At 35.1% G+C, this 17,113-nt stretch overlaps 1 protein-coding gene across 1 annotated transcript in view; it reads left to right on the top strand.

The window, feature by feature from the left end:
• The window catches only part of LOC143918466 (uncharacterized protein CG43867), a 220,600-nt gene that overhangs the window by 51,942 nt on the left and 151,545 nt on the right, over window positions 1–17,113 (top strand). The window contains exons 3-4 of the mRNA XM_077440421.1: window positions 14,249–14,960; window positions 15,031–15,190. Of these exons, the coding sequence (XP_077296547.1) occupies window positions 14,812–14,960; window positions 15,031–15,190 (309 nt within the window). The 5' untranslated portion in view covers window positions 14,249–14,811. The remainder of the gene's footprint in view (window positions 1–14,248; window positions 14,961–15,030; window positions 15,191–17,113) is intronic.

The following is a 17,113-nucleotide window of genomic DNA, read 5'->3' on the forward strand; positions in this document are numbered from 1 at the left end:
TCAACTCACCAATATTGTGCCTGATATCAAGAAGATTTGCGATTCAAGGACTCAAAATCATCAAAGTCATTAAAAGCTTTATTTACTCGTATTTTAATTTGATATGTTTTAAAAATAATTATTAAATTAATTATAAGTGTTGATAACATATTTAATTTTTAATTTAACTATTGTGAATTACCCAATCTAAAAAATAAGCTACAAGTTCTGTTCAAATATCCGGATTTGTGAAGTGTTCCATTGCAGAAAAAGTTTAGGGGACTCTGATGTAGAGTATGGTATCGACTCAAATCTTCAAAATTTGAGAAATGTCCACGACAATAATCTAGCATATGAAAAAATCTGGAACACTGTTTCGCTAATAAAATAAGCGGGTTTTAATTATTATTAAATGAATAGTACTCCACATTGGATTTGGTGTGAGGTGAGAGTGAGGTGACGTGTTCCGGTGGATTTTAATGTTTTTGAGGCTCTTCTGGGCAACGGATTAATGGCGCGGAAGTGTGATAAAGGGTTTGCCCCTTTCCCTGCCCTATTGTCCAACCGGGATACATTAATTATAATTATAAGTTTCCAAGGTGGATGAGTGGCACACGGAGGGATTGGGGGTGGTGGTGGTTATGGAGGGGTTGTATGACCTGCGATGTGCATGCATTTCGTGCACATTTCCGTGAAGAGCAAAACGTATACGTACAATTTTTGATGGAAAGTTTTTTTTCGCCAGTTTTTTTATCAACGCGATTTCCATTTGTGAGATTTGGGTCGTTTATCGCATCTTTTATCGTGAAACCCCGGGTGCGAGCGAAATACTTGCATAAAAAGTATCTACTTTGTGTGTGCGTGAATTATTGCTTCGATACGTATAGTGGTGTGAATCGTTCGATTTCTTTGAAAGTTCGTTTAACCGATAATCTACCAAATACATACATAGTATGTACGTTTGTATTATATAATACATTTTTTTATTTTTTACATTGATATATACCAGGAAGGCTTGACAGGAAGACCCCAATGCGCCTTCCTGGACGATTAATTACAAACAATGCAGCATTTTTATTACATAAATCACTGTATTTCGAGAAGCTGAAGAACACAAAATTAAAAATTAATTAATGAATTAATAAATTAATCCATTTGGACATCTATGTATTTTTAGACTTGTACATACATTTTTACAAATTGTACATACATATGTACATAATACAGAAGATTTGTGACAGCAGGATGGCTTATTTTTGTCAATTTTAAGGAACCGTTTCAACAATAATCAGATAAAATGGGCAAACTGATAAGAAACGATCGACTTGGACTCACACACATCCAAGTCTAACCAGCAGTATATTAAAGATTAGCCCGGGATCGAACCCAATAATCTCTTGGTGCTTAACATAAACGCAACCACTGAGCTATACAGCTGGCTGTGTATAGATAGAAAAAGTCTTCGTTGAGTATTACTTAATTTGTTTGAATACCGTGATAGTTTTATCGTAGTAAACTGTATTGCGCAATGAAAATTAATTACATACCATTTAAACGAAAATGAAAGGCAGCTAATAAATACCAGAGTGAATTGATAAAATTGAACAAAGTCTGTCAAAGTGAATCGACGATTTAAATATGTACTCAACCTCAATGTTTACTATTTGTGGATGAGAAGTATAATATAACAAGGATAGTGGACAGTGGCTGGTTGTTAAGATGCTGTATCTCTATTGCACAGTTCTTGTAGTTGCATGTGCGTGAGCAGTGTTTCCGAGGAACGCTGGCGCTCCTACAAAACACTCCTCGCAAACACATACGAAAAGATTTATGATGAAGATACACAGCAACTGATGAGCCGCCATTATTTGTGGATATAGAGAAGATATTGAAATGGCAATGGGCGGGTCACGTGACTGGAAGAATGGACGAAAGATGAACAAAATAAGTGCTGGGGTGGTACCCGAGGGAATGCATAAGGGCTTAAGGAAAACCGCAAGGAAGATGGGTGAACGAAATAAGAAAAAAAAATGTGTGGATGAAATGGATGAGAGCTGCGCAAAACAGAGACGAATTGAAGTCTGCTGGAGAGACCTTCATCCAGCAGTGGATGGTGAATGGCTGTAAAAAATGGTGATATATGTACATATGTACATATAACATAATTCTGTATGGAGCAAGGTTATTTAGCTTGTTTTATTGTTACGCACCTATGTACATTTTACACACATAGGCATCATTTTTTTAATTAATTTATATATAATATTTAATTTATTTACATACAACTAAATAAACTACTGAATAACTTTGAAGGAAATATTATGATTCATTTTTAATAATATAATACACTCTTTGCTCTAAGTGATATTCAACAGAAGGCCTATTTTACTTTCTTCCCTTCTTAAAAGTTTTGTCGTTATTAACTGCCATATTTATTTCAACTTTTGGATTCACTCCTTTGTCCTTTTTTGTTCCAGGAAATATTTTCATATAATATAATTAAGGATACAGTTTTTTTTTTATTTTGCTTTTAATGTTTTGTTTTGAACAATACCACATTGTTAATACAATATTTTGCGGTTGCGGTAAAATCTTTTATACATTTCATTTATTACTCAACCACAGGCTGACACATATGTCAGTGTTGATTTCGTTATTGGTTTGTTCGAATAATTTATTCGACGAAATGGCACAAAGAAGGAAAAAAAGCGACGTTGTGTTTCACAAAGTTTTTGGTTTCCCTCGCGCAATAATAAATTTCATCTGGGCTCATTTTCCGCCCTTACGAATGCGCCGTTTTTGCGTCGTTAGGATACAGCCTCCTGGGACATTAAAATCTCGAGGCCCGCGGTCATATAAACCTTGGCAAAGGCCCTGGACCCCTTAAACGGTCTACGAGAGGTCTTTTATGGTCTCAGACCTCCCTTAAGGACCCTGACACGAATGCAACTAGGATTGTTTTACAGTTGTTCCCTTTCGCAGAATGGCCGTTGCTTAAGATGGTCCTTCATATATAATTCAGAATTATCATGAGCTTCTTGAACTTCGCATTACAACCTCGACGTGCATATTTTTTTGTTCATATTTTTTTTGTTATTATTTTAATTATTAATGTACAATTATGGCCATATATATGCACGTCCTTGTGTCACAGGTGGCAGAACGTTAGCTGGTGCGCTCGCGTATCACTGGTGATTTACAACCTCGTGACATATTCTTTCGGGGCAGGAGAGTATGGTCACGTCCGGCCATTTATATGGCTAATCCGTTGCATAAAAATGGCGTGAGTTATTACTGCCATGACGTTGTAATGGACGCAATTTTGGCACAGGATTCTTGGTCTACTATTCGTTTTATAATTATTTAACTTTATTATTAGTTTACATTAAACGGATATTTTTAAAAAACCGCTAACCTCATATAAATGTATGCAAGTATTTGAATATTTGTTTTATATGTATGGGTCATTTTCGGTGTATGTGTATTTAACCGGTGAGCTTTGATGTTTCAGCGAAATTTGTAAAGTTATCGAGTAGTGCACGCAAACTTTAATGTATAATATGTGAATAATCTCTCTATGGGGGGTGAATGACGCCTCCGAAACGCAATTAAAGTTTCACTAGACGGACGGAGGTCTGGCTGCTCATTAAAATCTCCTCGTGGTGGTGTAGTATCTTGGTGAATTTAAGCTTGAACTTATTTAATTTCCAGTCCACTCAGTTTGCGTTCAATTTCCGGACAGAAACAATTGTTGGACGCAAGGAAATGGCTTCAGGAGACACTCTATTACCGGCGCTCTGCAGGCCTTTGCTTAGTGAAACGTCTTTAATATAGCATCCACTCTTTTAACTCCCCCTTCCCCACGCTCGCTGTCTTCAAACCGCCATCGAGGAAATGAAATCGATGATTTATTTCCCTTCGGGCTTTCTTTCTCCAATTTCGGCTGTGTGTTTTTATACTTTCGTTTGTGTTTACCGAACACAAACAAAACAAATCAATTTTTGGCCTGTATACCTTTTTTAATTTTATATTTGGTCCATACCTAGTACTCAAACTCGTATTTGTTTTCAGTACTTAAGTCTGCTGAAGTATGTACAGTGTGCAATGCGAACAATGGTCGCACTATCTCTTCCAGCTGAGCTGCCCACTTAAGAGGAATTGAGGCGAACCATAAACGCTCTTCGCGCAAATTACTGCTTTTCCGACATACTCATATTTTCATCCCTTTAGTTTCAAACTAGAAATTTAAAAAATAACTTATACCTTGTGACCAGGGCAGGGCTGTGGAGTCGGTTCAAAATTTACCGACTCCGACTCCAACTTGAACGACTTTTCTTGCCAACGTATAAAATTGTTACTAATAAAAATAATAGCGATTAAAAATCAAGAAACATTAACATGTAGGTAACTCAATTTATTGAATTATTGGTAATAAACTAGGTGTAAATAAAAAGTAAGTGTTTGTGTATATTGATAAACAAATAAACCAATGAGATAAATGAGAATAAAAATAAAGTATGATAATCGAAATACGTGCAATTCAACGATCTTATTTATAATGTTTTTTTATAAAATAAATAATTAATTTAAATGTATTAGTGGATTAACTTCAATACAATTAGAGACTAATTGACACATATCATAATACTATTTATTAAATAAAATAACAAAAACGAGTGTTAGTTGATTTTTTTACGACTCCGACTCCGACTCCGCTTAAATTGATTTTTTACACTCCACGACTCCGACTTCGAATCCGAAGCCTTGCTTGTGACGATGATTACATATATATCATTATGATAATACTTAAAAAATCAAAGTTTAAAAACAATAATGTGTGAGTTTATGAATGTGTGTGCATATATGTATGTATGGAGTGCGCTTTCCCGACGAGCATCTAGCTTTTCCGGCTTTTCAACGTAATGGTCCGGTCACAGGATGACTTCTAGCGGCGATTTACGACCAAGAACAATTCTCTATTTTCTCCCATCTGTCTTTACCTCGCCACTTGCCATGTTATATACAGATGTACATACATACATATGTGCTTGTTTTTTTAATGCTGATGAGTCAATTAACGTATGTTTGTTATGTACTTATTTTCAAGCATAGAAAATTTGTTCAATTTTACACAGCAGGCACTGGTGATATTTTTTCATTAAGCTGTGTCGCAGTCGTTGGTATCTCATTTGTCAAAATTCAACACGCTAGTGTATGTGTGTGTGTCTCATTTCGTTCTTTATGAGCTTAATTTCGCTCTCCTGCAAGTGATGTAAAATGCAAAATTCCCCCTCGACCCTCGGGAATCCGGAATTTCCACCTTTTTTGTTAATTGTCATCGAAACATTTTTTTCTCCCTCACTCTTTTCACTTTATTTCTGTTTCTTGAGTTTGCCAATTTCAATGCGTATTTTTTATACACCTACTTAAAATGTTGTGAATTTGAAAAAAAATAATTGTTTTTTTTCTCTATATAATGACGACTCAAAGTGAAAATTTAATGTGAAAAAATTACATAAACGTCAAAAAATTTGTACAGCTCGAAGCGTCCGCCAGTGCAAAAATTCGTGGCGCAGTAATTACACAATATTTCACACGTTGCGAAAAAAAAAATATGCGAGTTTCGTTTAATAATTCACCCGGATTCAATTAAAACCGGAAACGTGGCTTAATTTTTGGCTTCGCATTTTGACCGCGCCAATTTCGTGTAAAATATGATAAGTCTACGTGGAAAATTAAATTTTTCAGCAGTCATTGAGCCAAGACGTGCCGCTTCCCTTCTTCCTTTCGCTTTAGTACTCTGGGGCTTCTCGGACTCGAACTGAAGACCTAAACTTGTCATCTGGCTTCGATGGATATTGTCAAAGCGACCATTATCGCTCGGTATTATGTTACTTCTTCCTTTATCTCCCAAAGGAGTCTACCCTTAAGTTTTTTGCTTTAATTAAGTTTCGATAAAAATTATTTTATCGTGCTGTAATTTGACCTCTTTATATATATATATACATATATATACTTTTTTTTTCTACGGAGGGTCGTGTTTTTCTTATAAAAATATGCATAAATAATTATATTATACATTAATCGATTTAAGTAATATATTAGTATAAGTAATATGTTTATATAACATGCGCAATGTTCGTAAAAACTAAAATTTATGCATTTTTAATGCGTTTAACGATAATTTACCATTAACTTTATTGTATTAACACGTGGAGTCGCGTGCTTTGTGTCGGTTTCGTTTCAATTTCACTGAAAAGCCTTTTTGTAATATTCTAGCCACGGATGGTATACGAGGGCAATCGCCACTTTTTTTTTAATATTCCCCGTAAAATAAAGCAAACCGATTTTCATAAATATACCCCCATATCTTATTCTTCGCTTCATATATTCTACATTTTTTTTCCTTTCTAATTTTTCCGTGATACGACTACGTTTGTTTCACATACCTATAGATGTACTTTCATGCTTGGGTACCTGCGTTGTAATATATGTAGATACATATATCGTTTTTTAGTATTTTATTTTGTCATTTCGATTAAAAGTATACACAAATCACATATAAAGTTACTTTAGTCATGCATGAAAAAAAACTTAGATACTCGTGTATAATGTAATTTTTTTTTATAAATGGCTTATCCTTTTCCGTTTACGTATAGGAATATGCTTAGAAATTAATTTTATTAGCGCTTAGAATTATACAACATCACGCTTTTCCATTTGTTATTATTATTTCACTTGGTTTTCATAATTCGAACTTTTTCTTTCTACTTTCCAGTTATGTATATTTTTAAAATCGTAATTACTTCTTTGATTTTTTTTCGTAAATTAAGATAAAATCTGATTTCTTGCCGAATTCAAAAAAACAAAATTGCAGTTTTACAAAGTTTTATTTACTTCAAAGTTGTTTATCACAATTTTTTTTATACATTATAGCATCATTTGAAGGATTAATTTACAGAATCTTCAAAATTTCGTTTTATTAGCTTGCCGCAATACTGTGTACTCAGCATGTCGACCAATTACTTTTAGACAGTAAAATATTATTGCTAATGGGAGAGATAATCTTAGAGTTATACTGATTTCAAAAGCATTATTTTTAATTCACCCAAAAGATTTCAATTTTTTTGACAAAATTTACAGTGTTGTTTATTTTGGAAATCCAATACATTCATAATTTCAAAGATATTATATTTATTTATTTAAGTTTGAAAATTGTAAAATTATAGGAAGCCATTAAGCGCCACAATGCTCGAAAATATAACAAAGAAAAAATATATATGCAGAAAAAATACGTATTTATGCATCTAATATATAATTTCGAACGAGACTTTTATGTAACTATGTATGTACGATTGTAACTAATTTTGGTTGGGGCATCGAAAACAAATCAAGGATTCTATGACGACGATATCGATATATGGTTGAATATATATATATTTTTTGATTCAATTAAATTTAATAAAAGTACAAATGAATATTTACTAGTAGTTTCGCCATGTTTAAGCTGTTTATATTACAAATACCGAGTGAAGCCGGGGAAAACCACTAGTAATATATATGTAAAAAAAAAACAACATAAACGATTAAATAAAAGGATAAAAAATGTGAATGTCGAATGTCGAAAGTCTGATGCTGACTTTTAATGTAATATATGTATGTATATACACATGTACATATGTATGTATGTACAGGAACCAACAGTGAATACAAAACATCCCCGTGAGGCCCGAATGTACATACGAGAGAAGATCAAAATTCACTCATTCATCACATCAAATTATTATAATAATGATGAGCTTGGCTACCAGAGAAATAGGTTAAAAACACTTTAACCTACGTACGCTTACTAAGGTGGAAAACATCACATTCAGGCACGTCAGCAACGACTTCATTAAGAAGTCGGATAGTTATTGGCATATGAGCCATCCGAAAAAGAACTGTGCGGGCAGGAGGTAGAACCATCAAATAATGATGTCTACCATACCTATGTATAGCAAGTATTTTTATAACAATTTAGTTAAATAGTCCACTATGATATTTGGTTGCATAGTATGTGTAGCTGTATACATGAAGTGTATGTTTTGGTACCCGGGTTTATATAAATTTAGTTGTTGCAGCATATCAGGCGTAATGAACGTTTCCAGTGATACGAATGACCACATTCGCGTGTCGGAAAGGGGATCGTCTTGAAGAGCCCTGCCAAGGGCCTTCGTATCGCTCAGGGCACGCAGTTAAGCAGTCCTAAGGAGTGAGAGTTTGGAAGGCTGCGGACACTAAACCGGAAGTGAAGCCGAGGGAAACAGTGACACTGCACTTTATAGCCCTTGTTTATGATCTCCGTTCATTTATACTCGCCGGGGGGTGGGCGAGTGCGCACGGGGCGATATTGCCCCTGTAATGAAACGGCCTTCTTTCGAGGCGTTCGTGCTCGACGAAACATGTAAATGAAATTGTGATGAAACTGAACCAGAGCAGTATGGCAAATGTTTCTTTTTTATTATTATTATTTTTAAAAATGTTCCAATTTTCAAGTCTCCCGTTGCGTCGGTGTGATGCATTTTTTATGCTTCTTCTTGGCGGTATCACTTCTTCATATTTCGACGCATCGTTACGTTTGATGTATTTTTTTTTGGCCTTCGCGCTTTGAAATATTCTCTGTGTCTTTACTTATTATAATATAAACTAATGCGATTACTGTACGTGAGTATACAATTCTTGGCTTTTTCAGCACGGAGCTTAATCCCGTTACGCGCTTGATTTTTTAAATTGAATTTTTCTTCCCTTTTTCGAAGGGAGCTGTGAGGGGGTCAAAAGGGCTTTTAATTTTTCCTAGGGGCGTAGAGACAGGAGAATGTTTATTTATTACCCGAGACGTAATCAACGCAGTGCTCAGCTCACCTGACATTCAGCGGACATTTTAACTTTCCCCCGTTCCCCGTTGTTGTGAGTGAAACTGAGATTACGCTGCCAGATTATAGTGAAATAGGTTTAATGTAATTGAATTTCACTAGGCGTTTTATTTCGCTTCTTTGCACCAACGTAGCGACAAGCTTTATCTCGATGAGAGAGGAAAATATATATGTATGTGTCTATACTGTCTATGTATTCGGGAAAAAGAAAAGTTAATTGAAAAAGAAAATTTTCCGTCAGCAACGCGCCGGGCAATCCCTGCGAGAATTTTATATGATTCGCGTCATTAGTCGTTGCCCTTGTCGGTGGTGCGTAATACTTTTCCCTTCGGTTGATATTTTTGTGATTTATGGGGTCCGAAATCAGCTTCCCCGTAAACGGCTGGAGTGATAATAAAGTTGTAATGGTCCGTTAACGCAGCACTAAGCCCACGGGCAGTTTATTGAAAATGTTTGTAAGAACAGAAATCCGTCACATACACTAATGGCCAAATAATGTTGGATCCCTCTGCGCACTTCATAAACACCCAAAACTATTTTGCTGAATTCCCAACAAACTTATATTTGCCATTATCGCTCCAGGACCCTTAAAATTTTACCTACACGCGCTATAGATTTTCATTCCCTGTCTAATTCTACATATGTACGTTTCACCAGCGAACATTCCAACTTTATACCAATGTAGTTTACGAGATTTAAAGTTAAATAAATTTAAACATATTATGAATAACAACAGTGACGATGATTTAAAAATGTACATACATACATATGTACATCAATTTAACAAATCTATATTATATTATATGTACATACATATACATAAGTAGTCAATTTTTTATAATATTTTTGCGTAGGGGTGGGTTCAGGATTCAAATGAAAAGCCAAAGTGGCTTCACAGCATTTATTCAACGATTCAAGAGGTCCACACGGATCCACCGCTCACTCCAGAATAATCTGATCTACCGTGTGTGTCTCCATATAAATGACAAGTTGTAGCATCCCTGATCCGTTGGCGTATCTATTGTGTAGGCACGTAACCGCCCATTCTGTGAAAACCCCGGTTGTTTGAGCACTTACTGAGTCCCGTTAGCATAATCCGGGGTGGTTTCTATTGTTCATCCACGAAGGAACTTAGACAGTGGATACTCTTTCCCATGTTCCCACGTTACAATATTATGGTTATATTGGCTTTTCTATTTTGTCATTTCTTGAAAGCTTGGGAAACTATTTAAGAAAAATCCTCTCTCAAATATGTAAAATAACAGCTACGATTGAAATTTAATACATAAAATAAAAATAAACCAATTATTATATTATGAGCTTGTTTTAAAATGTGATTTTCGATACAATTTTGGGTTTCCAGTAGGTGACTATAACGTGGTCGGGTCACATTTTAATTAAAAATATTCTATGCCTGCACCCTTCACAATCAACCGATTTTGAACGTTGTTTTTTTTTTCGATTTTTTTTAAGAACAAAAGTTATTAAAAGCTACAACGTACTCACGTTTTTTTGCCACACCGACATTCATCGTCCTTTTTATCGCACTTTGTGAACGTTTATATAAATAACTGTTACATTTAATTTTATGAATGAATGAAAATGGAACATTTGGCAAGGTGTGGGCGAATTTAAAATTCTTTTGTAAATGTTAAATTTCTTTAGCATCCGTAATACAACCTGTTCATAATGAGAATTAATGTTTGTGACCTGCTCCTCGCCCCTCCACGGGTATTTACCCTTAACCTGTCACACTAGCCGCCTATTACACACCGAGATAATGATATAATTTACCGTCTGCCTTCTCCGTGTAGCTAAGGTTAATTAGTCCCCAAATGAAACGTTCGTATGACACGAGACGGTGTAAGTAAACTGTATACATACATGTGTATGTATTAAGTATGTACATACATACATATATACATATGTATTGACTGCTCGTAGACATAAAAAATACGAACGCTTTCAGATTTTTTCCCGTAGTTCTAGTTGTTTGTCGCCGTTATGGTTAAGATGGCAGTCCTCTAATTGAGTTTGTCTCGTTCTTCTCGGTATAATTAGACATTTGCCGTGTGTCGCAAACGACGCTTTTAGTTCTGAACAAGGTGGAGCAGATGTTTTTCCATGCAATAAATATATTATAATAATTAGATTGGTTGCGTTAGTGCTATGTGCCACTTTTCCAACTCGTCATGTGGACATTCAACGTAACTAACATGACTTTTTTTTACTTTGAGTTTTGCGTTAATCCGCATTCACTTGAATTTTATCTGTGATAGATAACCTAGAGAACGAAGTCGAATTTCCTGTTTTTTTTCCTACCTGAACTTAATTCGCCGTTGAATTGAATGAAGCTTAAAAGCATCGCATTTTTCTTTTTGATTTAAACACAAATACCTTTTTTGGGTCGCCAACTTCTTTGGCAATTTATCTCAGATTACGGAAAAAGGTAGAGTGAAAAGCTGATCAAAGCGAAAATAGCCCCTTTGTCCTGTGATCTATTTATTGCTTTATTTGCGTACAGGACATCTCGCTAAACGTTTCTGCCGTATTTTGCGTAATTGGTTTTTATTAACGTTAATTACTTTTAAACAAAAATTACTTCCCTTTCCGTACAACTCTTTCTGACATATTTTTTTTTGTTTGTACTTGAAATCTCTTCCATTTCCGTTTTTGATGTCTTAAATCGACGGAGCGGAAAAATTCTCTCCCCGCTTACAGATTAATCTTCAAAGCTTATTTAAACTCTCACTGACTGGTACATATTACGTAAAAGGATTTTAAGTGGGCACCGAACGTATTTCCCTCAATACCTATGTCTACCCTCTTTGCGAAAATTCTGTAAAAGTAATATGTTTTTTGTGTGTGAAGGAATTTTTGACGTATAAACCTTTTGTTGGAACTGCGCTATCTTAACTCTCACGCGTCATTTGTTTTCAGTGCATATTATTTAACGAGTACTTTCATTGCATACATATCGTTTATCGATTTTTGTGTCTGGAAAATGTTCGTCATTTATATTTTTTCCCTTCTAAATACCGTTCACACTAAAATTATTGTCTCGGATAGCTGATCAACGAACAGCTCAACTCGAATTATCACCGTCGTTTTTCTCCGATGATTGGACGTACGCGGCATGTATCTGTATTTGCGCGCGTACGTGTGACTTTATTTATGTTCGTTTTCCGTTTTTACCGCACACCAGATCGCGGCCGGGTTTTAGAATAAAAAAGGTTTCAGAGATGTCTTCGCTGATAAACCTAATCTTCGAATATAACTCACAATGGCCGGGTGCAGGGTAGGGCCAACGCAGAGGTTGACCCTCCTTTTTCAATGCACAACCTATTGTAAATGACTACATTTCGCTTCGAAGGGTTGCGCTGGAAAGGTCCGAAAAAATGCCCATCCCTTCCGCGAATTAATGAGGGTTTCCTTCGGGCTCGTTTTTAATGATTGCGAGCGGGCCCATGCGCCGAAAATCTCCTAGGAAAATTTTAAATGTAGTCAAATGGTTCATACATATTTTAGAATTTAAAGGGGTCATAAAAACAGTATTCACTTATATTCTTTCATGATCTGACTGTCGGTTTCGTTAAAAAACAATTAACAATATTGTAATGTATGGTAGAGTTGATAGGTCTTCCGAAAAACCCGCACATAATAATTCCGAGCAGAAAAATTCTTCCGATGCTGCACAAAACAAAATTTAATTTAATTTAATAAAAAAAGTTCTATTTAGGAAATAGGAGGATAGGAGAAAAAAAGTTTATTTCAAAAATAAATTTAGAAGCGCTGGTACAGAAGATTCGTTATCTTTAACTTGATGTAATCGATTACAGCTATTCTTATTTAGGACTCAAAATATTTAACAAAGCATCGGAACTAATGTGAAAGTTTAATTTTTGTTTTTTTTGCGCATTTAATTCATAATTTATTAGTTCGGCGTTTTTGATACATTTCGGAAAAAAATATATTTTCAAATATTATCATTGCAATCGGAAACACAATACAAATATTATTTTATAATTTTGTGAAAATTATGAAGTCTCTAATTAGGCTTATCAATATGTATAATGATGTCTATGAGTAAGTTCTAATTTTTATTAGATATAAAATATCATATACAGGACTTTACTTTTGTCATGCGCGGCTTTGTACATATGTATGTATGTCGGCGCGGTACTTGCGTTTTCTGCATTGTCAGCGCGGCTTGGTCGTGGTGCCGAGTTCATAAGGTTTAATATACGTAATAAGACGTAGTATTTATGAGTATACCTAGGTGACATAGAAAGTGAAACATGAATGAAGAGTGTAAAGACTAGCCACCAATGGATCATGGATGATAGATGACTGATTATAAATACGACTAGATTGTTAATTTTTTTGTAAAATGAAAATTCTCCATTGATTCCTTTCTTTCCAAATTCCAAACTGATTTACGCCCGGTAAAGTTGAAATATTGATTGATACAAATTGAATATTCAAATTGATTCCATTTGACCGGATGTGTATTTTAAAAGCACCTGTTCGTTCTGCAACGAATATTTAACGCCATCGATTTGTTTTGTCGCCGACAGGAAATGACATTAGCGTCGTTTTGCTTCCGTAGTAATTTCGTGGACAGTCACTCAGTCAGTAGACCGGCTCGTCTGACCGTCTGTGGATCTTTCCGCGGCCCAGTTGGTTCTCATTCGCCACAGTCATATATCTTATCTATTTTTACCTCTGTGCGTTTGTTTACCGGCGCCATCATAAATTAAATTACTGTCAGATATGCTCTCTCTGCTTTGCACCTCTTTCAGACCCTCGTCCGTTCACGAAACGTCACGCATAATATGTATTTTCAATAATACGATAATGTTTTTAAAGTACATAATTGTAATTCATTTATATGTACATATGTATGTATGTATGTTCGTTGGGTCAATAGATTAGTCCTCGTTTTTTACGTGTACGAACACGTATCCCATATTATATTTTGTTTTGAATGTACAGTACTGCGTTGTCCTCAGGTGAGCTTACCGTGTGTCGGTCGGCAGTAAATCCCTCTTTTTGTTCAGAAGAGAAGAAGCTTCGCTTCATTATCCCGTCACGTTATGCTCAGCTTCAGGACGATGACGTACGTATGGCTTCCTCTCATCTGGGTCTCTTTCACCCGCATATCTTATATTTTCTTTTGAATCGCTTCTGTCTAAAATTATGACACACTGAATGGACTCACTTTGTCCCTAAAGCGGCCACGGTAATAATATGCTCATAAGTGTATAACGCATTTAATTAAAAATAACACGAAGTATTTGTGCGTTGTGTGTATAATATTATATGTTTAGCTAATTCTGTTTCTTTTTTGTTTTCAGATTAAGATCTACATGAATGAAAAAGGTGGGGTTTTTTGCCAAAAAAAAAAGTTTAATTCCATATGTTACGCTTCCTGTTAAGATATTTGATACTGCCTCAAAGAAGATAACGTGTTCTGTGATTAATTTGATAATTTGATATTAATTATTTTCTATTTGTTAAACGTGAATAAAATTCATATCATTTTTTTTTTGATTACTGAAATTCCAAGGTACTATATACATATATAAAATATATCGTACGTGTGCTAAATGATATTAACTATTTACATAGTGTGTATTTAAATAAGTTATCAACAGTACCTATATACATATACATATATATTTAACCTGATAAACTTTTATTAGCCATGGTTTTGTTATATTGTATTTAATGCGTGTTTATTAAAAAAAAGTGACTGTTATAAAATATATATAGTATATACATAAACGTTTTAAAATCGATAAAAATGATGTGCAGTTATAGTGGCAGGATAGGTGCTTACAGTGTTATTTCATATGACAAAGTCATACCTTTATCGTTTTCGTATAAGTAAATGAAATTATAAACAATTGAATTAAAAATGGCCGACGATCGTTCGAGAAGACTATCACAGATTTTCGATCCACTTTCAAGACTGACGGAGTTGACGGCCGGTCAATCAGCATCCACTCCGAACAGTCCTATGCTCTTACCGAGAAGAGTGAGAGATGCACCAATACCACCACCCAGGTATGTATAATATAATTTATGTAAATTTATGAAATTATCGTGTTTGAAATTTATTGTTTGTACAATTCAGGCCGTCACAAGCCACGAGTAGCACGAGTGGTACATCGATGGGTAGTAATCCAGAAGTTTCTGATGCTGCCAGTTGGCAAGAACGGTGTTTGGCGCTACAATTGGAACTACATCGCTCCAGAACGCAGTCTACAAGAGTACGAGATATGCTTCGGGATAAGGTTCGTTCATGTTTCATTATTATTTTTAACGTAAAAAATATGTTCTCAGTGCAGCAATGTGCAGACAGCAAATTGAAAATAGCATGCAATCGGGCTTTAACCTTACGATCCAAAGGAGAAACTCGGAAATGCTTTATAAATTTAATCTCACGTGCCTGAATTACTCGGAATATTCAACCACGTTGTTTTTGAGGTAATCCGGCGAATGCATTCCTTGCATAATAATTAACCATTTCGTTTGTCTTGATTACACTTTTTGATATAGGTACATACGTACGTATGGTATTGAATAATTTCCAACGTTGTAGATTAAACTTGTTAGCTATAATTCATGTGTGTGCTCTCTGTCTCCTATTGTAATTCGTGTCAACACAAAAGCGACGTGTTTCAGGTGTTTCCCAGCACCACCTGGTCGCTCAGTAAGTTAAATTCCACCCCCATCCTGCTGAAACGCCAAAACTTTCCTTCAGAAATGTTTTACGCAGATTTAGCGTCTTCAGATTACTTGTTACTTAAATGTTTGCTTGCGACGTGTTCGCGATGCTGATCACACTTTTGCATAATCGCGAAGAGATACCTTTTTATTCCGCTTCAACAAATTCAATCGATCGCTTCCAAGAGTTGTATTTATTCATGCCAGATTATAGTTTCCAAGTACTTCGTAATACATTTAAACCGAAGAGTTTATCCGTGTAATCAATCTAGATTGGCTTACGATATAATCGCATAATCGTGCTGTACATAGTTTGTAGAGATATGTCTCAAGTTATATATAACTTTGTACTGTCTTGTTTTCTATACACATACATATTGTATAATGCTTCCCTTAATTTGTAGATTAAACTGTCTCAAAGGAACATTTGCTTGAATCATTCCGCAATAGAAAACAATTCATTTTGTCGTTTATCATATTCCGAAGGAAATTTTTAAATGGTGCATTGTGAGAGTGTTAGTTAATAACTGCATCCCAGACTGGTTACTGTTTCGGTGCGCAAATGCAATTTTAACAATTGAAATTTAGATTATTGCCGTGATGTGAATGCAGAACTGTACTGTCGTATTTTTTGTTGTTGCCGCATGGCCACACTACGTTTTGTTGCAAGTGCTGCAAATGCAGTCAAAAGCGCAATGCCAAAGCATAAATATTTCTGTGTGAATTTTTCCCAACACTAACTTCCTAATATTTAGTACGAATGCACGTGGAAATAAAGGTAGTTTTATTTAATGGAACTAACTCGCGAAATTAAATAACACGACTTTAATTCTACATATTACATATACATACATATATGTATGTATTATGAAAAGCAGATCTAAACTGTGTAATATTTATATTTTTGTATAAGGAGTACGTGAAAAATATATTTAACTCACACACTCGGATTGCGCCTAAATGCGTCTGCACTGACTTACATATGTTGTGCTTCTGGTCTTTCAGCGCCGTGCATCCCAGTATTTGCTTTATACGTTTCAGTATTTACAGAGGCAGAGTGCATCACGGAGTGCATCAGACGGGTCGGATTGATGGTGGCAATATTGTTCACTCCTAGTCATCTGCAATCGTCTGCTTCACACACTTTGTACGTAGCATACATACATACATCAAATTTAGTAGATTTTTATATAAATGTAATCTTTGCATACATACATAATTTACGCCGAAGAAATATCTCCGTCATTAGAGCTCGAAACTCGCGCGTGTAAATAAATCTACATAATTGTATCAATATTTATACAATTCTACCCTTATTTTCATTTGCATTTTGTACTTTGAAAAGTCGCCACATTACCCGAGGATTTCATTATGTATTTTTCTGTAATATTCAGGGCGTTTGAAACCTTCTCTTGCGCGCTTACTTCGAGTTTCCGGTATTTATTCACGGCCCTGTGCTAACACCGCACGAGAGGAACCGTAGCCCCGGA

This window comes from Arctopsyche grandis, chromosome 10 (genome assembly GCF_051622035.1).
Source record: "Arctopsyche grandis isolate Sample6627 chromosome 10, ASM5162203v2, whole genome shotgun sequence".
NCBI classification, from domain to species: Eukaryota; Metazoa; Arthropoda; class Insecta; order Trichoptera; family Hydropsychidae; genus Arctopsyche; species Arctopsyche grandis.